Consider the following 27754-nt stretch of genomic DNA (forward strand, 5'->3'; position numbering starts at 1 on the left):
TCACTGAATTGTAATTGGAAATGTTTATGCTTTTCACACTATGGTTAAAAGAAAGGGGGAAAAAAAAAGAATGTTTAAAAAAAAATGGCTGCCTGTGGTGAGAATAGTACTTTTTTTTTATCAAATCTGTTCCATACTACTGAGATTGCTCACTTGGGGATCGTTAATGCCTGTGTTACTGTGTTTCCCTGAACACACTTTGCCTTTGACAGTATCTGCCACAACACACTACTCATATTGCTGGAGATATTGATAGTCGAGTTACAGACCGTAGTCACACATTGTGTCATCGGTGACTCATTGCTGGGCAACTTGATCGCTCTGAAACATCCAGCTAGTGGAAGAAGTACATCATATCTGTATTTGAGTGAAACTACAAATACTCAATGCAAATTTATCACTACAGCACAATTTGAAACAACTGAAAGCTGACCAAATGCAGTACTGGAATAAATCAAATAAATTTTATTCCATTGTATTTTTACAAACAGAACACAAGATTACATTAATCACACTTTACACCAAAAGCCATTGAAAATTGAGGATTTATTTTTTTGTGTGTTTAAGCATTTCTAACCCAAGGTGGGGAAACTACTACTGGGAAAAAACCCTGATCCACTCTCGGTTTTAGTTGTGGCCTTAGAACATTTATCGCTGATCTTTTCTGAGGGCACTCAATGGACTGGGCTTAAATATGACTCACAGGTAAAAAGATTTGAGAACTAGATTTGAATCATTTATGCAGTTCGGTGTATTATTCTGCACATCACACCTTTCTAAGGAAAGAGGGGTTTTTTTGTTTTGTTTTAAAGGTTACAGACACACAGTGGGAGAACTCTTAATCTATACACATTCTCACCAGAATCTAGGGGTTATACCTTCTGGTCCTGCAACAGTTATCACTTATCACAATGTACAATTTTTAATAGTCCTCTTCCGATTGTTGCTCGTCAGACTGCACGAACATGATCCCCCATGTCACTGATCTCAGTTGTCATAATGTCAGACTGTAGACAGTGGAAAAACAGATGCACACAAGAAAAAGTCTCGTCCAAAGATTTACGTCATCAATCCTCGACACTTTCAGACCCGCATTCTCTCGCTAACAGTAGCTAGCAGTGAACAAAACCAATCCGTAGTGTTAATTTTGTTCACGACATGCCTTGATAAAAAAAAAAAACCTCATATAAACACTCCTTTTCCCTCCATAACTCACTACGTTTCTCTTCCTGCTGTACTGTCCACCTGACTCATTTCTACATTTTTACATTTCTACTACATCGGCTGTCGGTGAACACGTCAAACCAGTGATCGAAGACTACGGATTTTAACCTTGGAATATTGGAATCTTTTAGGATTTTCAAAATTTGCCTCAAGCAACTAAATCGTGGCCAAAATAGCTTTAGATAGATAGATAGATAGATAGATAGATAGATAGATAGATAGATGATAGATAGATAGATAGATAGATAGATAGATAGATAGATAGATAGATAGATGAATAGATAGATAGATAGATAGATAGATAGATAGATAGATAGATAGATAGATACAACTTTATTGTCATTGCATTGTACAGGTACACAGCAACGAAATGCAGTTTGGCATCTACCAGAAGTGCAAAATGTAGCAGTTGTGCAAAAAGTGCAGATAAATATCTAGCATATTTACAGTGCAGATAACTATCTGGCATATTTACAGCAGTGGTATATATATGAAGTATATACAGTGAATAAATATAAAGGTTATGAAGGTTACAAGATCACAGGATTATGGCATTAAGGAGTAGCAAGCTGAATAAACAGTCTACTATATATAAAAAATATATATATATTTAAATATATACACATACATTATATACACAGATGAATGTGAAATGTTGGGCAGAATGTACAGTGATGATAAGTATACATACAGATATAAAAAGTGCAGATGTAATAAGGAGTGAAAAAGATATAATATGTAGTATGTACATGTATTGTACAGAGGTTATATACAGTCTTTTGTTTGTTTGTTTTGTAGTGATTTAGCGGTGTAGTGTTGAGTTCAGTAGTCATTTAGTCTTTACTTGCAAGTTTTTCTAAATTGTAGTGGAGTGCAAAATAAAATATTACATATATCGATGTAGTGAAGTTAATGTTTCCCAAAATAAAAATACTCTGAATTACTTGAAGAATGTACTGTACGTAAGTACAGTAACAAAGTAAAAGCACTTCTTAAAAATGCTGCATCAATTCTGCGTTATAATGCTAGCTTGCTAGTTTTATTAGACTCTACTATCCTTTAGAAACCTCTCTGGCTGTGTGTCCCATTCACTACAAATTCTTGAGTTATTATACACTATATAGACAAAATCTTTGGACACCCGACCATAAGATTTGTATGTTGCTCCTTTTAGCTGTAACCGCCACTCTTCTGGAAAGATCTTCCACTAGATTTTGGAGGGCGTTTGTAGAGATTTGTTCATTCAGCCACTGGGTTTTAGTAAAGTCAGGTACTGATGTAGGTGAGGTGAGAAGGGTGCAGTCAGTGTCCAATTCATCCCAAAGGTGTTCAATAAGGTTGAGGTCAGAGCTTCATAGCAGAGCACTCAAGATCTTCTACTTCAACCCTTGTAAAGCATGGGTTTGGGGCTCTTTGACATCCTATACAATTGTGTGCCTTCAAGTTTGTGGTAATACTTTTGGGAAGAACCACATATGGCTGGGGGAAAAAGTGTCTTGATAATTTAATCCATAGAATGTCCATCCTGGTTTTACCCCCACATCTGGTTTGTACTTTGAGTGTCGTTTTTATCGTCATGGATCCCAAACCGCAGAATCATTGCAACATCTCTTCCATTGTGTCTTATTTCCTCTCTTTACCCAGTGTTTTTTTTTCCTGTACATTTTTTAATATCCTGATTTATGTGGTTCAGTGTTTTTCCTCACAGGATATGTGTAATGCAGACTACTGTGAAGCAACACCTTATAAATACAATTGAGTTTTCCAGACGTTTTTCACCTGTTGAGCAGCCGGTGCTCATTTGTACGAATTTTGTGTGTCTTAGCTTGCTAACAGTTATAGGGGGGAAGAAGAACTGCAGAGAAATAAGATTAAGTAGATGAGGACGTATCCTCCTTGGCTAGTGTGTGTTCTCACTCCTGTCCCTAGCTAAAGAGATCTCGTTTAGTGTCATTAACCTCTAATCAGTTGACTCCAATTGAGTTTCTGTGCAGAATAAAGGAAGGAGGAATGCGTGAAGAGTTCAGCTTGCACTGTAATCATGCCGTACGACGAAGTTATAATTAGAGAACGCTACGCTGACGATGGCGTCCATGTGTAACCCATACACGTGTGACTTGTGGCAGGGAAATGGTTCTTTAAATTCATTTCTGGGCTGCATGGGTGTGCATTCTGTATTGTGGCTTTATGTTAGCTTGATTTGATTATTACTATTTATTTATTTTTATTTAGAAATCATATGATCACCGTTAATGGTCAGTATACATTGTATGATTTTAGGCTGTCCCAGAAGAAAGATGACCAATGTGAAGAAATCAAGGCGATTTTTTTGACCGTAGGATCTAAAACATTGTTCCTTTATCTTAAGACCGAGGGTCATAGACAGTTTATAGACCAAAGAAAGACTGCAAAAATTTCTGAAATTATACAACCTGCATCTACTGACTGGCCAATACAAATGAAACATGATGGAAATTTTTTTTTAATAAAACCAGATGTTCTTTTTCTGTTCTGTCTTCAGGAATATGCAGCTCTACCTCTGCCATGTTAATCTATATTTCGTGACTCTCAGGACGTCATATTCACATAAAGGCTGTGGTGCTAAAAGAACGCACTCGAGAAACAGTTCTCAGGAGAAATCAGTTTACATATAGAGTATTGGTCACAAATAATTGGTCACTTTTTAAATAATAAAAGTATAGCGCTTCTATTAATAATTATGTATAAATAAAACTTTTTTTACACATGCAAATTTTTAAATTGATGCATCACATCTTTAACATTTATTTATTATTTTAACATTTATGCTAATGCACCGATACAGAACATTGAATCCTACCATCTCTAGTATGTAGACTAGGCTTAGGTTTATGTCTGGTGTCCCAAGTCGGTGCCTCTGCACTAGCAATGACCAGGTTTATGTTCTTCTTTTCCAACACCTTCGCTTCTTTATTGTTTTTTTTTTTTAAGTACACTATAACAACAACAAAACACGATTCTTCTTCTTCCAATAGAGCATGCTGATGACATTTTATTCGTCTATGCGACCTTGAATCATAGCCAACAATTCGATAGGTACAACTATAATGAAAGGAATTTCAGTCTTTTGAGTCTGGTTTCTCTCAGGGTTTCTTCTTTATACCGTCTCAGGGAGTTTTTCCTTGCCACAGTCGCCACTGGCTCAGTCCTTAGGGATAAACATATAGGGAACAAACTTATAGGCATTAAACTCATTGGCCCTACCCACTATTTTTAGATCCATGTGATTTGAAATGATCCTATGAGATTGCTGCAACTGCACAGTCTGTAGAAGGCAGTTGTCTTGTTGTTATACCCTGGATTTCTGCAATCAGGTCAGATTTGATTATAGCAAATAATAGTTATATATAAAATTGTATTGTTCGGTGGTGGTTTGAGATGTTTTATGGATTGTTATACTTGTATATTTAGTATCTCTTTCTGTCCTTCCTGTCCTGTCCCGTCCCCCGCCCCCCCCCAAAAAAAAAACTAAACCCATCTCTCCTCTCTTTGTGCAGATGGATTCCCCAGTGTCAACGCCGGCCCCTCCACCTCTTCATCTCCTCGCTTCAGTTGGCAGCACTGACATCTCCTCTCCATGTGAGCAGATCATGGTCCGCACGCGCTCAGTAGCCGTCAACACGTCCGACGTGTCTCTTGCCACCGAGCCAGAGTGTCTGGGCCCCTGTGAGCCTGGCACCAGTGTCAATCTGGAAGGCATTGTATGGCAAGAAACTGAGGACGGTAAGAGAACACTCTGAGGGGTTTATTTTCCTTCTTTGCTGACCCACTTACATATGCAGGAAGTGTGTTTTGGTAAGGGAAAACCCACTGGATATCACTCTGATTGACAGACAAAAACAGTTTGCCCATGTTTGAGGCCAACATTCAGTATATCCATTCCACATTTAGTCCCATTTGCAGTTATAATAACCTCCACTCTTATGGGAAGATGTTCCACTAGATTTTAGGGGATTTAAGGGTTTTAGTAAACTCAGGTAATGATGTAGGTGAGGTGAGGAGGTCTGGGGTGCAGTCAGCATTCACATTCATTCCAAAAGTTTTCAATAGGGTTGAGGTCAGAGCTCAGGCCATTCAAGATCTTCCACTCCAACCCATGTAAAGAATATCTTCATGGAGCTGGCTTTGTTCACAGGGACATTGTGATGCTGGAACAGGTTTGGGTTTCCAAGTTACGCCTAAGTAACCAAAGACATCCATTTGTCTACCTCCAACATTGTGGGAACAGTTTGTGGGATTTTTCCATTTGGCTGGATAAGTCTGGTGTCCCTGAATGTATGTCTATATAGTGTACTGTATGTATATAAACTATTTACTTTGACACCTCAAATGAAAGGAATCTTAAAAATATTTAATTTATTATCCCCTCTAAGAGAACTTCATGGCAAGATCACATGTGATACAAAAAATGATTAAGAACAAATGTCACCCTTTGATCATGTTCGAGATCTTGCATGCCATAACAAAAACTTCAGTTCAGTTTGTAATCACACTACTGCTGTAGAAATGTCTCCGATTCTCCTTCAATGCAACCAGATTGGAATTTTTGAAGGCGTATTTTTCCTCAATCTCGGTCCAGACTTTTCTACCACAATTTAAAATCGTACTTGAGGCTGAGATTTGTGCAGAAATGCCATTTTTAGAGCTTAGTTGCAAATGCACTGTTTTTCCTAATGCAGGTAAGTTGGCAGGAAAACACGCAGGTTTTTACGAAATAATAACGGTTTGTCACACGGCCCATTTTCATCTCTCTGTAACAGTGTAGGATTTGTCCACAGCAAGGCAGATTGCAGCAGTGCCAGCCCAGAAATAGCTCTGGCACAACCGCATGGATTTTTTTCTTTTTTTCTTTTTTTTCTTTTTTTTTTTGTATAAAGCATTTGCATTTCAGTGGTTTCTGTTGTAAAAGAAAGTGTCCACATGAAAGACAGCAGGTCCAATAAACCCCGAAACGCTGCTGTTTTGTTATCCTGCATCTGATGCTGTTGGATAGCTGGCGGAAAAAGCAGCTTTTGTGTCCCACGTGCGTGCTCAGGCATGAATCCACCGCAGGGGTGTTAATTTGTTTCAACTCGGTGAGAGACTGAGATGAGCGCTAACGATAAAGAAAGCATAAACACCTTTTGTTTACAGTCAACCTCCAGTGCAGCCTTTTTTTTTTTTTTCCTTTTCAGTCTTTTTGAAAAAAAAAAACAAACAGCTAAAATATTCTCTGCTGTCATCCATATTGGCAGTCATAAATAATCGAAAAAGGAGCTGACCCGAGTAAACCGTGGCACTGCTGAAATGTTTACCGTCGACTCTCTTGCTTGGAATCTTACACCGAATCCCACTAATGACTGATTAAATTGCAGTGCAGCATTTGAAATTGCTGCAATTTCCAACACGCGCCAGCCCACATCCTTGCCTGGCTCCCACGCATCCCATTAACTGCAGCACGCTACTACGATTCGGGCACTCTGGGCTAACCTGACAGGAGGACAGGGAGGATGTACGACTGCTTTGTAAGGCTCTACTCGGTCTTCTGCCAGTTCGTTCCCCCGCTCTAGGACTCCGCACCGCAGCCCCTTGGTGATTCACTGCCTCGTTCCGAGCACTTCAGTAGCTCTCATGCAGCGTTAGTAGTGCCTGAGCCCCAGAGGTCTCATCATGGCGCAGCAGCCTCCGCTTGACAAATGTGGAAAATAAGCCCGGGAAAAGTCTAAAGCTGCCTCCAGAGAGCATTGAGGAGATGAGCAATAGCCAGAGAGTGTGTTGGCGCTGTCAGGGCCATTTCACTGCTGGAATTGCGCGACTGCAGGAGACGAGTCTGTCAGGGCTGCTGCGATGATCTTAGCTTCCTCTCTCATTGTGCGTTGTATAATGAGCTGGTGCTAGACAGTTAAGCAGTCCCGGGTCGCAAATCGTAAACATAACGAATGGCACATTTTACAAAATAGCACAGCTGATGCACTAGCACTAGAGCATCCATAGAGATAGTGCTGATACACTATATTGCCAAAAGTTTGCAGACTCCTGGGCATAAGTATGCTATTTGCTTTTTGAGTATGGCATTTTACATTTAGCCCCAATTTGCTCTTATAATTCCCTCCACTCGTCTAGGCTCCCTGGTGGTCTAGTGGTTAGGATGTGGCGCATTCATCGCTGCGGCCCGGGTTCGATTCCCGGTCAGGGAACCGTCCCCAGCCATTAGGGTTGCACAATCCAGTGCACTCTTAGTGAAGGTCCCAAGCCCGGATAAATGGGGAGGGTTGCGTTAGGAAGGACATCCAGCATAAAACGTGCCAAATCGAACTTGCGGATCATGAATACGGATGATCCGCTGTGAGAAAAAGAAAAAAAGAAAAATTCCCTCCACTCTTCTGGGTAGATGTGTGCTTGTAGACATTTCTGTTCATCAGCCACAAGGCTGTTAGTAAAGACAGGTACTAATGTAGGTGAGGAGGCCTGGGGTGCAGTCAGTGTTCCAGTTCATCCCAAAGGTGTTCAGTAGGGATGAGATCAAAGGTCTACAGCAGGCCACTCAAGCTCTTCCTCTCCGAACCATGTAAATTGTATCATCAAGGAGCTCGCTTTGTGCACAGGGGCACTGCCATGCTGGAACAGGTTTGGGTTTCCAAGTGCAAGTGAATGCAAAATGTTGTTATACCGCATCCAAAGACATTGTATACAATTGAGTGCCTCCAGCTTTGTGGTAACAGTTTGGAAAAGAACCACATATAGAAGGAAAGGTCAGGTGTCCCAAAACTTTTGTCTGTATAGTGTATTTACCATCATCATGACAACACAGGCGTATTGGAGAATAATATAATGTAAAATGCAATTAAGTGGAGGGGGGGGGTGATTGTTTTTTGATCACTTGATGTTAATTCCCCAACAAGATCGCAGAGTTTTGTTTCAATTTCTAAACCATTATCACCTAAAAAACAAAAATACAAAAAAGTGTAAAAACACTTTCCTTGTTAATTGAAGTCATGTTCATTTTCACCCAAAGGCAGAGCAACCTTTCGCTACCGAATTTGACTACCAAATGCTGACCTTTCAGCATGGAGTATTTAGAGAGATGTGTGGATCAATGAGCGTCCTCATGCTGGGCCATCACAGCGACATGCCGAGGGTTTGGGGGAGACGGAGGGGGAGAGGAAACCGTGACCCACCATCTCTGACCTCTTTCAATCAGTAGCTCAGGATGCCTGGCAGCTCCCCATGCTCACACTGGGAGCCACAATAGTGACGAGAGGATTTAGTTGAAAGGAGCGAGACCGAGAGGCTGAAGGATGGCAAGAAAGAGAAGATGTCGTTTTGAGAGCAGTTGTATAAAGAAAGCGAAATGCACTTAGAGAGGGGGAGAAAATACTCTGAGAGGTATTTTGAAGGTGGCATAAGGACACATATCTGTGGTTGATGATACTGCAGTGACCCTGGGGTTGGGCCAGCAGAGCTAAAGCTCTCACAGGCACCGCATGCTGACAGTTGGAAATGTCAGCTCCAAATCCTCTGAAAGTTTATTGCTGCTGAAGTGTCGCCCCAGAAAATCCTTCTCCATTGCAGGCTGGCGCGTTGCTTCCTGGCTGAGGTGATGATTCCTGTGCCAACATTTTTTTTTTTTTGTGCCAGCACCCCTGATGAAAGACCTTCTCAAGCAAAGGCTGCTTTTAGAGTCCTTTTGTTAGCAGGCAAATCTAGATCAGAATCGCTTTTGGTGATGGTGAATTGCCGTCCATTTTATCCGACACAAGCCTGTGTCATATCCATAATGTGGAGGTTTAAAAGAATATTGCGCATAACAAACCACACCAGCTGTTTGACTGTTTCATGGTGGCTGGTTGTGTGAAAAAGTAGTTCCTCCAGAGCTCTTGCATGAGTTGATGAATTACATCAGAATGCCTCATGAAAAGTAAAGTGGTATAAACAGACTTGCACATTTACAAAAAGCGTTATTTTTGAAAGAATTGTTCATGTCGCAACTTTTTACTTTTCCAATGGTGTGCAATAGACATTTAATAGACTTTTGATTCCTTTTCTCGATGGAAAGAACCGGCTCAATGCTGCTTCTTATAAGGACCGTTTCCATCCTTTTTTTTTTTTTTTTTTTGGTTTTTGGTTCTCACAACCTGATGTGTGTAGCCAATTCACATTTGGTTAAGCCATTAATAGTGTAAGAAGAAAACAATCTTTTATGTATTCCAGTTTTCACTGAAATAGAGTTGGAAATTGGGACTATCTTCAAAAATAGGAATTATCTTCAGATTTTCTTCTCACGGACCCAAAAGAGTACGACATTTGAACTTCAGTTTGTAGTTCACTGCCAATCAAACTAACTTGTCAGTTCAAACTCATTACCTTGTCACTATCGGATTCTGACCATGATTAGTGACATACGAGGTGGTATCAAAAGGTTTCGAGACTTGCTCTGTTACAGGAAACTACTTTATTTTTACTATATTTATTTACATTTACACGCTATCATCTTCAAAATAGTCACAGCAGTACAGCGCTTCCAGCGTTCCTGTCATTTCTGGAATGTGTCATGAAAGTCTTCTTTTTGAAGTGTATCAGGCACCTTCTGCGATTTGTGCTTAATCTCTGCATTGGTGTCAGAGACCATTGAGCTGCATCTACATCTCCGGGAAGAGGGCGAAGTCAACAGGAGCCAAATCTGGAGAATTAGGGTGGGTGCGGAAGTGAGATCATGTTGTTTCAAGGCGAGAAACTGGCGTGTGAGGAGAGCTCGTGACAGAGTGCGCATGTGGTCAGAATAGCAGACGTGGTAACACACATGGTCAGATTAGCACCAGTTGCAAAGCTCCCGATGTACACTGGATGATGTCTTTTGGCAAACTGACTTATGAAGGTCGGCGCTCCTTGCGACTGAGTGTGCAGTCTTGTGCTACCATCTGTTGGCATGTTCCAAAGCTAGTTTTGAAACATTTTGATACCACCCTCATAAATATCCTTTTGGCAAATGCTAGAAGTCACATTTGCCTTAGAAACTTGGCCGTAGTTTGTCGTTTACATGGCTCAGTAATCTGCCTGGCTTGGTTTTGCACAATGGGTAAAATTGAAGTAGGTTGGTTTGAAATATGTCTCTCTGTGCACCCTTGAGTGTTTCTGGTGCTGTTTCCGGTGCAAGTTTACCTTTCTGAAGTTCAGCAGATAAACAGAAGCAGCTCTTGCTCATGGGATACTTGCGTGAACTAATTTCACGGATTTTATTAATGAATCTGCGTTTCCACCTTCATCTTCATCGATCCTCATTTAAACAGTTATTCGAGCTTCCTTTCAAGCACATTATCCACTACACATGTACTGCAGCCAGAAACCGGATCTAATGAAGAGAAGCTGCCGCTCACTTTCTGAGCTGTTGCAAAAGTGAAAAACGACACAATCATCGCGTTGATCAGATTTTCGGAGGGAAAAAACGAGATATTCCCTTGTGTTCTATCTGTGGTTTGTATCTTAACTGAAAATGGTTGTTTATTACACAAAGGTCATCCTAACGAGGTTGTCACAAAATTTCATTCTCGTGTGAATTTGGTGACCGTTCTACCAACTAGACAAGCCGAAATGGGAAATTGTGGTGATCTTTTTCTCAGGTCCTTTCTCAGCTCATTTTGGGGTTTATGGTCATTGCCTGGCTTTCACACTGCTTCCTCTAGAGATCAGAAGAAAATGGCCTGGGGAGGGGTGGGGGGTTGGTGCAGTGCATTTGTCATCACTTCCATTGACTACAAGCTACTCAGCTGTGCTAAATCACCAGTATGGTTATTACAAAAGAGAGGCCTTCAGCCTCCCTCTAGCTTCCTTCCCCTACCCTCTTGTTCCCAGGAGACATGCTCACCTTGGTGGTGTGACCCGTATAATCAGAAGAGGCGGCCACCAGGGCGAGCAGGTTGGAAGCTCAGATCTTGTAAAATTCATGTCTAACCACCAATTTATCCTTTTTTTTAATGGGGGCCTGGGTCAGTCTACAACAGAAAAGAGTGACTGCTAGTATTATTGTGGAGATTTTACTATGATTTTAAATGTATTTATTATGCCTCCTAATGCTAGATTAGTTTATTATTTTGTTATGCACCGTACGGGCAAATGAGCGGCAAGTGATTATATATAATCATAATGACATTTTTTCAGACCCTTAAACTGTTTTTTGACGGATGAAACAATTTATTTTACATTAAACAAAAAATAATCACTTGTCCACTTTTGGTTAAATACCCTGCATTCTGAATCAAACGCTCTTTCCCAACTGTTTGAACATTTTGTTGTCCTTTTGAATTTTGCAGTAGCACCTGCTCAATCACGGTGCAATGTTAAGTTGAATGTACCATTCTGTTGGTTTGGTAGGTGAATCTAACAAATAATTATACGTTAATAACTAAGGGAAATTTCTGTGGAAAGCCAATCTTTATGATCAAATTCGGATATAATATGAGTAAATCATGTATTAAAAAGTTGATGGCTCTGGCTTTGTTCAGGGGGAGAGGGGGGGAGTTTGGAGACCCCTGTTTTAGAGTTTGAAAAATGGCTAATAGCGTACAGTTTTGAAATAAACACTTTTGGTTTTATCTTTCCGAAAGAATGTCCGATTATTTATCAAGCATGTCTCAAGCATGGTGGCATTTCCAGTTTAGTATTATTTCTAGAACACTTGCCCACCAAAGCTTAGGTATCGAATGTGTGAATGAGTCTGCTTGCAGGTGATGTCTGCTGTAATGCATGGAGTTGGCTTTTTTCCCCCACTTGCCTTACTCCTGATTGACCGTCTACTGATGAAAGGGAGAAATAGAGCAAAGGACAAGTTAAATGAGAATGTGCTTTGAGGCACAAGGTCAATGCCTGGGGGCCCCCAGTCTTGCAGAACTCATCCCCCAGGGGGCAGATTAAAGCGGGTATGCTCACCCATTAATGCAGCTCTTCAGTGGAAAAATTGAACTGGTGACCCAGGCAAGCAGGGAGGCACCTGCCCCTGTTTTTCTGTGGAGCTGTCAGTTGTCAGGTCTTTGTTGCCATTAAGGTATTCTTTGATGGGGTTGAGGGGAAAGGCGAACTAAAGGCCCCATAGCGATTGAGGTGGCTTTCTTTGTTACTCAGATGTGCAAGGGCAGTGGGTAGAAAAGTAGGCCTGGTTTAATACGCTGTAAGAGACAGACAGTCCTTTCCAGTTCCATTAGCAAAACATACGACTAAACTGGTTTTAAGTGAGGTTCAAAACAGCCGTTAGTTTATTTTCCGAACTCGATCCATTATTGCAGAAATTATAAGTGACTTTTAAAATAGTCTTTACTCCACCTTCAAGCATAAAACACTCGTATAACACCGCGACGTGTGCTTTTGAAGGAAGGAAGATGAGAAAAAGCTCTGTTGCCAAACGCTGCATGCTGGTTAGTTCTCTCTCCTGAGCTCTGCGCATAAGCTTTGTCTACGTTTGGGCTTGTCTGCTGCACCAATTTGCTGTTCTTGGCAGCCGGGCTGCACAGAGGTATGCAAAACAGCCGTGGAGAGTCCCACACCACAAGCATGAAAACAGCCGACACTAGCACAATGAGCTCCTCTGCACACTGGGATTTACTAAGCAAGTGTGCTGGCCCTTTTTGATTTAAAAGAAAAAAAAGAAAAATTGCTGTATTTTTGAGAGCTTTAAAAGGTTTTTTCCCTTTTTTTAGTTTTTTCTTTTATGCAATATTCGTTTGAAATCTACAAGAAAATTGAGTTAATTTACGAATTCGCGAAAATAATTCGGGTGGTGAACTAAAGTAAAGATTCGCAACGATTCCCGTTCGTTTTCATTCGTTCTAAATCGCCCCATTGTACATAACAATTTCCACTGTTACCGATTGCATAAGTTTAAAGAGGCTCCTCATGCCAAAGAGCAAGGAAATGTGTAACATCTTAAGAATGTCCTCAGATAAGAGGAACCAACTGCCTCTGGCCTTTTTTATTATTTTTTTTTAACTACTTCTTCTTCTTTTTACTCCCCGGAAAGAAAAGGAAAGAGTTCAAGCTTTGTTAATGATTGGGCAATTTGAAGAGGCGAGCAAACGATTGTCTCATGAGCAGATGGATGCTTGGTTTGGTTTACATCTCTCTGTCTTGCATGTTTCCAGCAGCCAGCAAAACCCCCATCCCCCCTTCCCCACCTTGTTGTCTCATTCAATGCTGCGACAAAAAAATGCTCCTAATATATATATGTGTGTGTGTGTGTGTGTGTGTGTGTGTGTGTGTGTGTGTATGTATGTATGTATGTACATACATCTGTAGGAAAAAAAGGCAGCTATCAAGGGGATCATGTAGAGATACAGCACTATTCAGTGTGGAAATCGAAGCCAAGACGAAAGCGATTTAACAGCACTGCAGCATGATAGCAAAGCTTCTGAGAGAGGGAGAGAGAGAGAGAGAGAGAGAGAAGGGTTGTGTTTTCTGGCGTGAAAGCTGAGAGGCCTGTTGTGCTCCCTCTTGACTTATGAATTAGTCTGCTGCAGGACACAGCACTCCTATCCTGTAGTGCAAATGTCATGTCGAAACGGATGAGTCAGACTCTGGTTACCTTTAAGGGTTTGCCTGAGACACAGGTCATGGTTTGCAAAAGCTATTTAAGGGACGTTTGTGATCAAACAGTCAACGCTAAAAACCCCCGGTATTCTCATTCCAACTGTACGGCCGTGTAGAGACCGTTTTTGTTTCTGAAAAGTGTCTTTTTTTCCTCTGCTGTTATGGTATGGGATTGTTTTGGAACAGTTTGAGTGGCTTTTAATGGGCTCTGAAATGGACTTTAGCCCTAAAAACTTCTTGGCTCAGACTCCAACTTCCTTCATGAGCCATGAAGTTTCAGCTCCGTGACTCGTGTCCCATTGGAATTATCGTTGCGCTTTAGGAAACGACATGGAATTGGCAGCCTTTGCTTGCTTGCTTGCTTTTTGTTTGTTTTTTCCGTGCATCTTGCCCGCTAGGTGGTCCCAGGTATAATTTCAGGTCTAACAGTTACCGCTCCAGCAACCTCTGATGTCATGCTAATTGTTTGCAGATGCGACCCGTTCTCTCGGCATGCATCCGCTCCGTGCAGGCAAATTAACAACGGCGTCCTTTAGCGTACGCGATCCAAGCGTTCTGTTCATTTTTTTTTTCCTCCACTCGGGTTTTTCACCAAACGGAATGAGGTTCATTGGAACGGCTCTGACATTTCTGGTTGTCAAGGAAACGTGGTATGAAAGGCTGAGCCGAACAGCGTGGATGGTTTGGGTCCATTGCTTGCAAGAGCAAAGCGATTCAGTTTCCTGGCACAATTAGATATAAGCTGTCTTTAGAAAAGCAGCCTGTTTGTGTCTTTTTGTGTCGCACCTTCATTCCGTATAAAGAGTCCCCTCAAGCATGCACTGGGGTATGTAGCATGATGTGTGAATGTTGGTAGATTTCCTCCATGTCAGGAAAGGAGTAGTATGTCGAGCAAGATGACACAATGTTCAGAAACGGACATGTAATAGTGACAGCTGCTGCCCCCTTGTGTTAAGTATGCACAAGCTACCATGGCATTCACATTCACGCTTTTCTTTGCATTTCCCCCCCCCCCCCCCCCCCCCCCCACGTTCATAGATTGCTGTTCATTTTTTCCACCCAAACACTTTGCTGCTGTCGCTTGTCCTGCATGTCAACAGCATGATGTACAAATCCATGGAGAGACCATTTGTATTTAGGCACTGTGGGGACTGGGGAACTCGTTTACATGCTTCAGGTGTTTCCTACCTAATGCAAAAATACAGGCTTTTCCGAGCTGCAGCAATGTCAGGTGGAGGACATTTGCCGACCAGCGTTTCCTCTCTCTCTCTCAATCCCTCCTTTTTTTTTTTTTGCTCCCTCCCTTGCTCCCTTTCTTGCTAGCATACTAATGGCTGATTGCTTTTTCCTGCTGGTGTATTCTGGGTAGCTGCTCAGTACTAAATGAGAAATAGACCCGGGTGGGGGGTGTGTTTCTCATACTAAAACAATGATGCGCACATTCTGAATACAAAGCAATTGTTGGACTTTCAATGTCAAAATTTGAACCGGACGTTTTATTTGCTGGGTTAAAAACTAGAGTTTGACCGAGAGTGGATTTTACTGGTACCGAACAATAGTTTTTAAAATGGATACTGATAAAATAACAATAACACTCCATGTAACATAGTACTGAACTTTATTACAACAACAAAAAAACTACAGCATGATGAAAATCTGCTAAATGAAATAAATATGAATGTATTAATTCATATAATTCTATATAGGGCTGTAACTATTAGTCAATTAACTCGAATTACAAAAACTCAACAAGGCAATTTATTTGCGTTTTTAAGACCATTCAACTACACATGGAGCACTGCATATCCCAAAGAACATTAATACTCGGGCACCAATCACTAAACTCCGGAGCGCTCTGGACAGGTAACACAGAAGATGCTGCAGAATGAAAAATGTAAGAATGGGGAGAAAACAGCGAGGGGTAAGGAGAAGATTCATATTGAAGCCCGTTTCTGCCACATTAAATAAAAGGTTTGCCTAATTCCATGTTGTTTGTTTTCTCGCAATTCAATATCACCCCCTCTGTAGTGCCAGAAAGCTTTACACATTGAAAATTAAATGGGCTACAATCAATAGAATCGCAGGGTAACAAACTTAGCCTCCGATCTGTCTAACAGCCTCCGATCTGTCTAACAGTCTCCAATCTGTCTAACAATCAGCTCTGGAGGAGACGGAACAAGACAGATGAAGCAGAGGGGAGGCCTCATTTCTTTACTTACAGCTCCAAACTTGTGTGGATGCACCAGAAGTGTCGGATGTTTACAAAAGTAAACAGAATTAAGTCAGAATTGCAAGGGGGAAAAAAATATGAATTGCGAGAGAGAAAAAAAACATTAGGCAAAGTTTTTTTTTTTTTTTTTTTGTGGCGGAAACGGGCTTCAACAGGATTTGGGCCAAAGAAAGAGACAAAGTTTCCGAAGTTTGGTATAATTTCAAACTAAAACAAAAAAATATAATAATAAACACCATACAGTGCAATTTTTTTAATTATTATTAATAAGAATCTGTATTTTTTTTATTTCTTTTTTTATGTATATATTTGTTTAGGTTTCAGATATTCTTGTGTGCAATTTCACCAATAAAAATCTAAATTTTTCTAAAAAGGAAACTAGTTACTTATTCATTTTAAAAGACCCATCTATTTTCTCTTGTATATTTGGTACTTCTTATCCGATTACTTGATTAATTGTTGGAATAATCGGTAGAATACTTGACTACTAAAATAATCGATAGAGCAACAGCTTTAATTTTATAATTAATAAATTGTAAATAATAAATATATCGCTCTCCGACCGAAGTCTCACGTGTAAAAACAAACAATTAGTGATTCACCTCTAGAGGCAGCTGTTGTAATGACAGCGGACCTTCTCAGGCAATCCAGCAACGGACGCAAGCCGGAAAAACTATCGGTATGGATTAATCTGCAAAGCTTATGAATCAGTCGACCTCTACTAAAAGCAGCTACTATCTAAAATTAAAAAAATGTTTAAAAAGGGGCAGAAATCTATAAATGTATTTTTACGCTGTGGAGTTTCTAAGGTTTTACAGAACCTTTAACTTTCATATTTTTTGCGCTTGTGTTACAGGTATGCTGGTAGTGAATGTCACCTGGAGGAATAAAACCTATGTGGGCACTCTTCTTGACTGCACCAGACATGACTGGGCCCCTCCACGGTAGGAGATTTTTTAATATAATATTCCTGTTTATATATATATTATATATTATATATATAATGTCTGTATATGGTAAATAATAATAACTGCAGTTCTAGCATAAACCATACAGTATGTATCTATACACCGCTTCGCTGCTATAATTGCTACGTTTGCCTGCCATGCAAAACTTGTATAAACTTATATATACAAGAAAGATGACAAATGAATGACAAAACTAATATTAGTGTGTGCATTTAATGTCATTAATAAGCGCTGCCTTCAGGATATCCTTCATCTTGTGAAGTACATATTTGTTACATAACATCAATTACAGTTGGACAGATAATTTATTATCTGTATATTAAATAAGTTTCAAATGAGTCTGTCCTTATCAGCTGAAGAGAGAGAGAGAGCAGGCAACAACAGCATGTGGCAGAGTGTCTTTTTGGCATTCTGTCAGAGCTTGATATCTCAGAACTATGTGCTTTTGAAATGCAACATCAGGGTGAAATTGATTTTTCTCCCCCCTCTTTTCTTTTTGGTCTTTGTTGAATCGAAGCATCAAAAGGTGAAGCCTTCAGCATGTTGGGATTTCACTGTTTGATCCTGCCATTGTTGAGTCCATGTGTTTCAACACGTTCAAGTTTGACCTACTTTTCAGGTTCATAATGACAGGCGGTTACAATGTAATCAAGGTTTTGATGAAGTTATTGCTGTTAATAGCCCTGTACGGATTATGAACAGTTATTGAATGCATTTGAGTAAGATGACCAAAAATAAGTGATTTTTATGTCTATTAGACATATTAGTGAAAGAGGTCCGATTGAGATGGTTTGGACATGTGCAGAGGAGGGAAATGGGGTATATGGGCTAGGAGAATGCTGAGGATGGAGCCACCAGGAAGGAGGAAAAGAGGAAGACACAGTTCATGGATGTGGTGAGGGAATTCATGCAGGTAGTTGGTTTGCAAGAGGCAGATGTAGAGGACAGAGTAGCATGGAGATGGATGATCCGCTGTGGCGACCCATAATGGAAGCAGCAGAAAGAAGAAGAAAGTGGATTTACATGGACCTTGGTATCAGAGATTTATAGGATAGTGTAGATTTTATTATATAGTATAGCTTCACTGAACTCAGTATAAATGTGAACTTCGATTTCTGATTCAGCAAATCCATACCACTTTGTGGGTATTTTCCCCACTCCTTTCGGAGTTATATTTTTCTGAGCCAGCAAAAAGAAATGAGATGTCTATTTGATTGAGCTCTCTGGCTGTTTTTGTCTGAGCCCGTGCCCTGTCTGTTGGAGGATGTTATCACCACATATCTAATCAGTGGACAGGTCACTATAGCCTAATCCTGCAGCACACCATCCGTCAGAACAAGCACTACTGTCAAGATCAGGGATAACAAGAGGATAAAAGAACCCTGCTCATCTCTCTGCTGACAAAGTGGCACTTTCAGAATCAAAACAGAGAGAATTCAGAGAGGAGTCTATTCCATTAAGTGTTTCTCTAGTACTTTTAGTGTTCTATATAGTACATGATTTTAACAACAAAATTTAGGCAGAGAATTCCGTGTACTCTGAAGCCTTCTGTCAGGTCTCCTTGTTTATATTTGGTTTGTTGAGTAACTCTGAGTAATTCTTCTTCTTGTTCATGCAGATTTTGCGAATCACCCACAAGTGACATGGAGATCAAAAATGGCAGAGGCAGAGGGAAAAGAATGAGACCCAATAGCAATACCCCAGTTAATGAGAATAGCAACTCCTCTGACAACAAGGGGAGCAATAGCAGTAAAACCCGAGCAGCGTCTAACAACAAAGGACGACGAGGCAGCCAGAACTCTTCGGAGCGTCGTACACCACCGAATAGTTACACTGAGGACATCAAGGCTAGTCCGTCGTCTATAAACAAACGCAAGAGCAAGCCTGCATCAGACATGGAGCCTAATTCTAGCTCAGAGGACACCAAAGGTAGCAAGCGTATGCGCACCAGCTCAAACAGTGGAATGCCTCATGCGGTCCTGCCTATCCCTATTATTAAAGCAGAGCCCCTGCCACCTTCTCTGGATCGCAGTTGCCCCTCTCCAGTGCTTATTGACTGCCCCCATCCTAATTGCAACAAAAAATACAAGCACATAAATGGCCTGAAGTACCATCAGGCTCGCGCCCATAACGATGATGATATTAAACTGGAAATGGATGGGGACAGCGAATATGGCGAGGATTCTACTTTGCATCCGGAACCAGGCGGCTGCAACGGAGCCTCTATTTCTCAGAAAGGCTGCGTCTCTCCAGCACGATCTGTTACTCCAAAAGGCAGGGGGTTTGAGGCTCAGAGCCCCTCGCCTTCATCAGGCAAATACGCCTCCAAACAGTCTGGCAAAAAGAAGGCTGAGGCTGACCATGATTCTGGAGTCCATTTAGATGGCTGTGAAGATGGCCCGTGTCTGACAGACGAAGCTAGCAACGATGGCATTGATGACAAGAAAAGTTTAGACAAGGCCAAGAAAGCTGGCACTAATTCCAAAGCAGATAAGCTGTCTCAGAAGGCTGTGAAGTCATCAAGATCGATTGTACCTTCCATTCCACCACAGCAGCTCTATGGCTTGCAAGGATCAAACTTTCCTGCACCTAACTCAAGTTCCTCTTTGAACATGGGCACAGTGGTACAGTCAGTTCCCAAAAGCCCACAGCTGAAAGCTATCCAGCCTAAACCTGTAGTAAGTGGAGACCCTTCTATGAACCCAACTTTAAGTGGTTCCAAGGACAAAAAGAAAAAAGACAAGAAAAAGAAGGAGGGTGTAAAGGAGGGTGACAGTCCCAAAGCCCCAGGAAAGGGCTGCAAGTCAGAGGAAGGAAAAAGTCCTTACTCTGAGTCATCAGACCCAGGCAGCAAGAGTGATTGCCTTCTCAACGGTTCAACAGACCCCCACCAGAGTCGCTTGGCAAGTATAAAGGCTGAAGCGGATAAAATCTACAGCTTTACTGATAATGCTCCCAGTCCGTCAATCGGTGTGGCCAGTCGCATAGATAGTGGAGGCATGCCCCAACCTCTCACGCCACTCCATGTAGTCACCCAAAATGGGGCAGATAATGCCTCAGTGAAAACCAACAGCCCAGCCTACTCTGACATTTCAGATGCCGGTGAAGATGGGGAGGGCAGAGTGGAAGGAGTGAAAGTTAAATCTGAAGAGCACACACACAGAGAGGGTGCTAAAAAGGCTCTTTTTGCCACCCAGCCTCCAAACAAAGAGTCTCCCTATTATTCCAATTTTGATACTTACTACTCACCTAACTATGCTAATCCAAATCCCAGCCCGGGGGTTTCTAATACTGGTGTACACTTGCAGGATGGAACTGTGAAGGTAAAGAAAGAAGAAGAGCCAGACATCGTGGAAGAAAAAGGCAAATCGGAACAGCAGGAAGATCGCAAGGCGGATATTAGCACGTCTAGTCAACAGCAACAACAGCCATCTGTCATCCAGCAGCGGTCGAACATGTACATGCAGCCTCTCTACTATAATCAGTACGCCTATGCCTATGGCTATTCTCCAGACCAGGCTTATCATAATCATTTGATGAATACTAATCCAAGCTACAGGCAGCAATGTGAGGAACGGCAGAGACAAGTTGCTGAGCAACATCGAGTGGGTGAGAAGAAATCCGAGGCAGTTCAGAAGGACAGGGATGTTTCTGTCAAGTCAGAGGAGTGGAAGCAAAAGGCGTCCGTTCCTCCGAGTTTGTCTAAAGCACCAAGTCTCTCTGACCTGGGTAAACCCTTACTTCAGAGCAAGGCCAAAGAGCTGACCTCTGAGCCAGCCAAATCTGTCATCATCCCTAAGGTAGAAGATGGAAAGCCAACAGCCCAGCCACCTGAAGGCCTAAAAATGAAGCTAAGTGAAGGTGGACACCATGGAAAAGAGGAGCAGAAACCCATTATTGACTCTGGAAGGCCGTCCTCTATGGAACAGGCTATGTACATGTACAGACAGGTTAGTAACTTATTTGATACATTTGGCAGACACCCTTATCCAGACTGACTTCAAACTGAGCCGTTGTGGGTTAAGGGCCTTGCACAAAGGCCCAGCAGTGGCAGCTTGGTAATGCTGGGATTTGAACTCAAGACCTTCCAATCTAGAGTCTAATCCCTTTACCACTTAGCTACAACTACCCAATTTGATCTTGACATGGAAAAAGCCATTGGAGCTGGCATTTAAAGAATAACCAATCAAAAAATATATACAGACAGATAGGTTAAGGAAATCTTGAGGAGTTTGTTTTGGGTTTTTTTCTTTAACAATTCCTGTACGTAAATTAGATAATGTCAACACGCTGTGTTCTTAACTATTTAATTTTCTTTGCGTTCTATAGAAAAGAGATTCGAAAGTAATTAATTCTTTCCTTCTAGGAGCCTGATTCTCGACTATGGCCCTATGTTTACTCCAACAAGTACCCTGAAGCTCAGAAACAGTTAGAGGATGAAAGATGGAAGGAAGAACGAGAGCGGGATCGAGATCGAGACCGGGACAGAGAGCGAGAGCGAGATCGAGAGCGCGAAAGGAGAAGTAAAGAGGATCGACCTCGTCTGAAAGATCCCCCTAAAGAAGAGGGCAAAGACATAATTGAGCCACGGACTTCAGTGGCCTCTGAGGAGCACAGAGGGATCAGTAAAGACCCCAGAGCTCATATGCAGTTCTCTTCAGCCCTTCCTCAACACCAGTCTTATATGCCATACATGCACAGCTATCCTTACAGCCAGGGGTACGACCCAAGTCACCCAGGATACAGAGGGATGCCATCTGTGATGATGCAGAACTACCCAGGTAAGATAGATATAGCTTATTGGACGTTATGAAACGTGGAGCCTTATTCATTCTAATATAAATTGTTTCCAATGGTAACTGCTGTATCTTCTTTCCAGGGTCCTACCTGCCAGCAGGTTACTCATTCTCACCATATAGCACTAAGATTTCACCAGGTGAGGACTCCGACAAAGCTCGTGCCAGCCCGACAGTAACCGGCAAATCGGCTACAGATTCGAAAGCCTTGGATATTCTGCATCAGCACGCGAGCCAGTACAAGAGCAAATCGCCCACGGTGGGTGACAAAACATCTCATGACAGAGACCGAAGCGGAGGCGAAAGAGACCGGGAAGGTGACCGACCGCGATCCTCTCCCTCGCAGAGAATAATGCCTTCACATCACCACCTGGGTTACTCTCTCATCTCCGGACAGTACGATTTGTCTTATGCCCCTGGTGAGTGAGTAAAGAATTTTCTTGTCAGGGTTTGTGGTGATGTCACCACTATCTACCTTGTACATCTTTTTCGATTGCTTACTAGAATATTTCGGTGCAAATATCAAATGGATATTAGAATATTGTGTCCACCCCTAACCTGTTTGTGTATATAGTCTGTTTGTGTATATAGTATTTTAAGCCTCAATACAATTCTAGAATGCGTTTTACATTAATAAATACTTGTACAGTGCAAAATCGGTTGAAAAAACATTTTTGTTTGAGAAATATAGGCAGCTAACTACCTCAGGAATTACTTGTACATACATAGCTATTAGGGATGTGCATCTTCATAACTGTTAGCCTACAATACATTATAGATACATATGAAGCAGCTAGCGATGCGATATGTTTCACCACTATTACGATGCAGTGTGATCCGTTTTCCATTTGATTCAACACAATGGGATTCAATGCAATACGATGCAATGGAAAAACCATGATGCTCTGCAATTCAATATGGTTCACTTTTATTTCTTTGGTTCAGACAGACAGCAAATCATCAATTTCCTTAAGTGCCTTCTGACTTCACAAACACACGCTTTTAGTGTAAAAAAAAAATAATTAATTAATTAAACCAGACATTCTTTTCCTGTTCTGTCTTCAGGAAGATGCAGCTCTACCTCTGCCATGTTAATCTATATTCTGTGTGACTTCAGGACACGCCTCGGTCTCTGTAGTGTTGTGATACGTCATATTCATGTAGCAGCAGTGCTATAAGAAACAGTTTAGCAAGAAAAAAAATCAATCTACATATAAAATATTGGTCACAAATTATTGATCACCTATTGCATCCGACCCACACTTTTTTCTTTTTTATATCGATGCATTACATCGTTAACTTTGATGTCGATCAGTGAATCTTACCATCATTATGTGAATATAAAAAAAAGGGTATGTTGGAATTGGAGCATTTTTTGATTAAAGCAAAGCTGTTGTGATTGTTTGACTGTGAAACCCCATGAAATAATTTACATTTACTGCATTTGGCAGACAATTATTCATTCATACAACTGATCAGCTCTATGGGATTAAGGGCCTTGCTCAGGGGCCCAGGCGTGGCAGCTTGGTGTGGCTGGAATTTGAACTCACGACCTTCAAATCCAAAGTTCAATGCCTTAACCATTAAACTACCACTTCCCCCAACAATTTATTTTTCAGGAGAAAAAGGTGTTTTGATTAATGGACTCAGTAATGGAATTTTATTTTTCAAAACTAATTTGATTCAAATTTGTCTCTCATTTTTAGCCATTGTTGCGAGCCAGCAAGCCTCTGGCCCTTCGCTATACCCCCCTGCACGGAGGTGAGAATGGTAAGCTAATTCTTCTCTGTCAGGTTCTAAAGTACACAGTCTGTGTTGCCCTCTAGTGGAAGAAATCCTAGGTTTTTTTTCTCTCTCTAACAATATATCAAAATGTAGAGTTTTCCTTTTTATTTTCTCTTCTCTTTTTTTCTAAGTCGTCTCTGGTATTTCTTGCAGGCACACATGTCAACATCCGTACCTTCCTCCAGCACCTCCAGATGGTGACTTCTGGGCCTCAAGCTTCCCTGCAGCCATGTGACACCTTCACATGAGGAAAGAGTGCAGACTTTACGACATCAGTTCAATGGTGTTACTGGATTTTATATTCTTTTTTTTTTTTTTTTTTTTTTTTTTTATCGTTTCGTTTAGTTTGTTATTCCCGGATACCCCCGATGTCTTTGGACCCCCCCTCACCCCACATCGGAGATGGGTGAGGGGTGCCAATATCGCATATATCTACGCCCCTTCAGGAGGAGCTCGGTCACACTTCCCCTCTGTCACACTAACGAGGCACTCACATGGTGACGAGACATGGCGCCTTCGGCACACAGTCACGATGTGGCGGCTCTTTAAAAACAAGCCTCGTATTTCGGGGAGAAGCAGGAAATGGACAGCATGGAACTGACATGTGATTAGTTCGCTGCGTGTACCAGCCTGAGTCTTGGGGAACATTTCAGCAGAACTTATACTCAAGTTACCCCAAGGACACACAAATTGTTGGATAGTTCCTTTTTTTTTCTGAATGAGAATGAGAACAATCACCATTTTTTTTGTCTCTTTTTCTTTTTATCCTCTTTTCCTGCCCAGACACAAAGACCAGGCTGGACTCTATGCAAGCTTTTGACACTCACCTCTTTCATCCAGTTTTAGATTCACGTGATATGCTACAGTTCCTGAATCCATCGGCTCACAGGACAAAATGAACCTTTTAGTAGTTTTGTTAAGACATTTACAACACCACTCTCTCCTGATCAGCCTGTGTCAGATCACCACCGTTTTTCTTTCAACCTCGGCTCACACGTCTTTACCTGTGCATCGAATGCAAATGGTTCCTCTAACCGACTCATTTTTTTACACCAGCTCTCTACGCCTTGGTCTACTGACGTTCGTTCGTTGCTTTAGATAGGTGCTCCAACATGCTGCAAAGGACTCCATGTGTACGAGGGAAGCTGGGAAGTCATGCTTTCGGACTGCGTTCTCGCAGTGCTAGCAGGCTGGACCGGAGTAGTGCCTTCCTTTGTGGCAGCAAGACCAGCCTTCTCTGAGCAGCCTTGCTAGGAGGAAGCCATTTTCCACGCTTCTCGAACTGACACGCTTGTTCTGTGCCCGCGTGACATGGGAACGACCTCATGTGTTCCAAAATCACAAGGTCTTGGTCATAAACTGGCAAAAACACCCACACTGTTGTTCTTGTTCATGATGCTGCTGCTTGAGAGTCTCATGCCAAACTGCATGACCAGAGTGTTTGACCTGAAGTGGGGTGGGTACAGGAAGGAAGTGCCCTCTTGAACGCACAGAGAAGCGTATGCTGGACGTTCAGGCAACACCAGACCCACTATGTGAGGTCCGTAGTTGGGTTGGTACTCCACAGAGATTCCTCCGAATACATTGTCTAGAGTTACTGTATACCTGACTGTGCTTTGTCTGTGTATCCTATCGGAAGCCCCCGGGTCCCTCTCCTTCTCACTCGGTCTTGTATATCTGCGTGGTGTACGAAAGCACTAGAAAAATATTACCTTACACGAGGAGGCGGCGAGCGGGGTACGTTCGCCTCACTTCCTGTTTGTCTGAACTCCCCCCCTTTCTCTCTCACACAGGCACTCACCATGTGCTTCTTTCTGTATATACTGTACAGAGGAATTATTTTAAAAAGGTTGTTGGATGCTATTGGATTTTCCTACTCTTTTTGTTTTTGGTCTCTTAGCCTTTTTTTTTCTACTATTGTTGATATAAATATGTAGCTGGTGTAACGGCTTTATAATTGAAGTGTTATATATAAAAGTTCCAGCTTGCCACAGATTTTCTCACTCTTTCTTCCTCTCACGAGGTTCCTCTCCCATGTTCTCCAAGCATGTCACCACTCGACGTTCAGTTTCTCTCTCTCTCTTTTTTTATTTTTTTATTTTTCTAAATACGTATATAATATATATTGGAATGCCAGGTGTGGTAAGTTCTATTACAGGAGTTTGTCCCGATTTGAAGCTCACATACAACAGAAAAATCAGAACAGGTCCGTTTTTCATTGTCGAGATGGACATGCTATTCATTGTTTTTTTTTTTTATAATTTCTTTTTATATATATATATATATATATATATATATATATATATATATATATATATATATATATATATATAAATAAGTCGCTCTTATCAGATTTGCCCTAGTGCCATTTTAAGTGTCCTGTCGGGCCGTGTGGTTCAACTCCAAGATTCGCATCTTACAGCAAGGCAAGTATTTTTTATTCACGATACTCCCTTGACACAGGAAGAAGTTTATTCCACACTAATGGTTTGACTAACTGGATTGTGTACAATTATCACTTTCGTCCTAAACACTAACACACCAGCAGGATTACAAACGAGCCGCGTTCCAACGTCAGATTTCTCTTCAAAGTTTTCTCGTCTGTGTAAATGAATCTGCTGGTTTTCTGACTCCGACGATGATTTGAACACTTCCCCCCTCCTAAACACTCTAGAAGTCGTGTTTTGAAGCTTCCCAAACCCAGTACCAATTTATACGTAGAAAGACCTGGACTTGAAATGAAGAACCCTTTGGCAGAAGGGCTGAGATTTTTATTTGGTAGTAGTTTTATCTTTGGTCATATAACCAGTTAACGTGCTGTCTGGTGAAAATAAAGCGCTTGTAATAAATTATTTTGAAGGCAGTTTCAGTACTTGTTTTACCCTGAGTGAGGTAAGTCAGTCGCTTTTTGTTTTCGACACGTTCGCATTTGTCTCATACGGTGCTACTTTGCCTGGTCCTGTGCGGTCCTTGACGTAAGGACGTGTTTTTGTTTGTTTGTTTGCTTTTATCTTCCCCTCTAATTTTCTTGATACTTCCTGATATCTTTGGTCCCTATAAATTTTTCTATGTGTGATTTGCCCCCCTGCCATTTCTCAGTTATTGGTACTTGAAAGAAAGATGTTTACAGCTTTTTGTTCATTTCTGTGTTTGGATATCATTTCTCTTGTAATCCTGTCTGTCTCTTCCCTCCTTCCTGTGTCTCTGAGCTCGACATCACTCTTTTTTTTCTTCTCCACCTCTGTCTCCTCACTCTTTTCCCAGGGTTTTTCGTATGTAAAGTGTACATTGCCACATTGTCCTTTTTTTATACAATATTCTAACTTGCCTTTGTACATTTAGGCAGAAAATAAATCTTTTTATGAGACAATCACTCCTGTAGCTCTGCCTCATCTGTACGTTCTTCAGTTTTAGAACATTGTCTTAGTTCACTCTTAATTCCTTTCAAAGCTCAGAATCTCTGTTGTGTCCGTAACTTTCACCTGCTCAGCTAGAGACCGGGACTGTATTCTAACTCACTTGTGAATCGTTTGAGATAAGAAGAAAAAAAAAAAGATGAATAAATAAAAGCCGAATAAATCAATGTAAATGTACATACTGAGTGTTACTAAGTTTGTAAATACATTTAAAAGCAAAGTCAATGTTTTAACAGAATGTAAATGGTCGATATTAATACAATAAAATTTGATGAACACCATCACCATGGTCATATTTTCCCATGAATTCCCTGATCATAGATTTTTTTAAAAACTTTGCATCGCATTTGATTTGATTTCACAAAACTGATGTCATCATGCCAATGCTTACGAGGTGCTAACAAAACGTTTCGAGATTTTACAAGGAAGAAATTTATTTTTCAAAGTTTACACACTGTCACTTTTAAAACAGTCCCCTTGCACAGCAATACAGCGTGGTATTGGACACAGCGGTGTCAAAACTGCAACCTTTGACCTGCATCTTGATCTTCGGGAAGAGGGCGAAATCCACAGGAGTAGTGGAAGTGAGATCAATTGGATTGTTCTCCGACGTTCACCATGCACGAGTTGCCAAATGGCTTCGACGTTTTCGGGGGGTTGAGCTGGAGGTCTTCCTGATCTCTCGTCATCTTCCAGCGATGTTCTTCCGCTTTTGAAGCACGTGTGCCATTCAAAACATTTTGC

General features: G+C 41.3%; 1 protein-coding gene and 1 non-coding gene across 5 annotated transcripts in view; both read left to right on the plus strand.

The window, feature by feature from the left end:
- The window catches only part of znf609a (zinc finger protein 609a), a 122413-nt gene extending 95446 nt beyond the window's left edge, over positions 1-26967 (plus strand). For all 4 annotated transcript variants that reach the window (XM_046859194.1, XM_046859195.1, XM_046859196.1 and 1 more), the window contains 7 exons: positions 4761-4986; positions 16902-16989; positions 18632-20963; positions 21380-21794; positions 21893-22228; positions 23516-23579; positions 23748-26967. In XM_046859194.1, coding sequence (XP_046715150.1) covers positions 4761-4986; positions 16902-16989; positions 18632-20963; positions 21380-21794; positions 21893-22228; positions 23516-23574 — 3456 coding nt within the window. In that variant the 3' untranslated portion in view covers positions 23575-23579; positions 23748-26967. The remainder of the gene's footprint in view (positions 1-4760; positions 4987-16901; positions 16990-18631; positions 20964-21379; positions 21795-21892; positions 22229-23515; positions 23580-23747) is intronic.
- trnae-uuc lies at positions 7368-7439 on the plus strand. The gene has a single exon. It is a non-coding gene; the product is annotated as a tRNA-Glu (tRNA).
- Positions 26968-27754: the final 787 nt, after the last annotated feature.

This window comes from Silurus meridionalis, chromosome 10 (assembly GCF_014805685.1).
Source record: "Silurus meridionalis isolate SWU-2019-XX chromosome 10, ASM1480568v1, whole genome shotgun sequence".
Taxonomy (NCBI): domain Eukaryota; kingdom Metazoa; phylum Chordata; class Actinopteri; order Siluriformes; family Siluridae; genus Silurus; species Silurus meridionalis.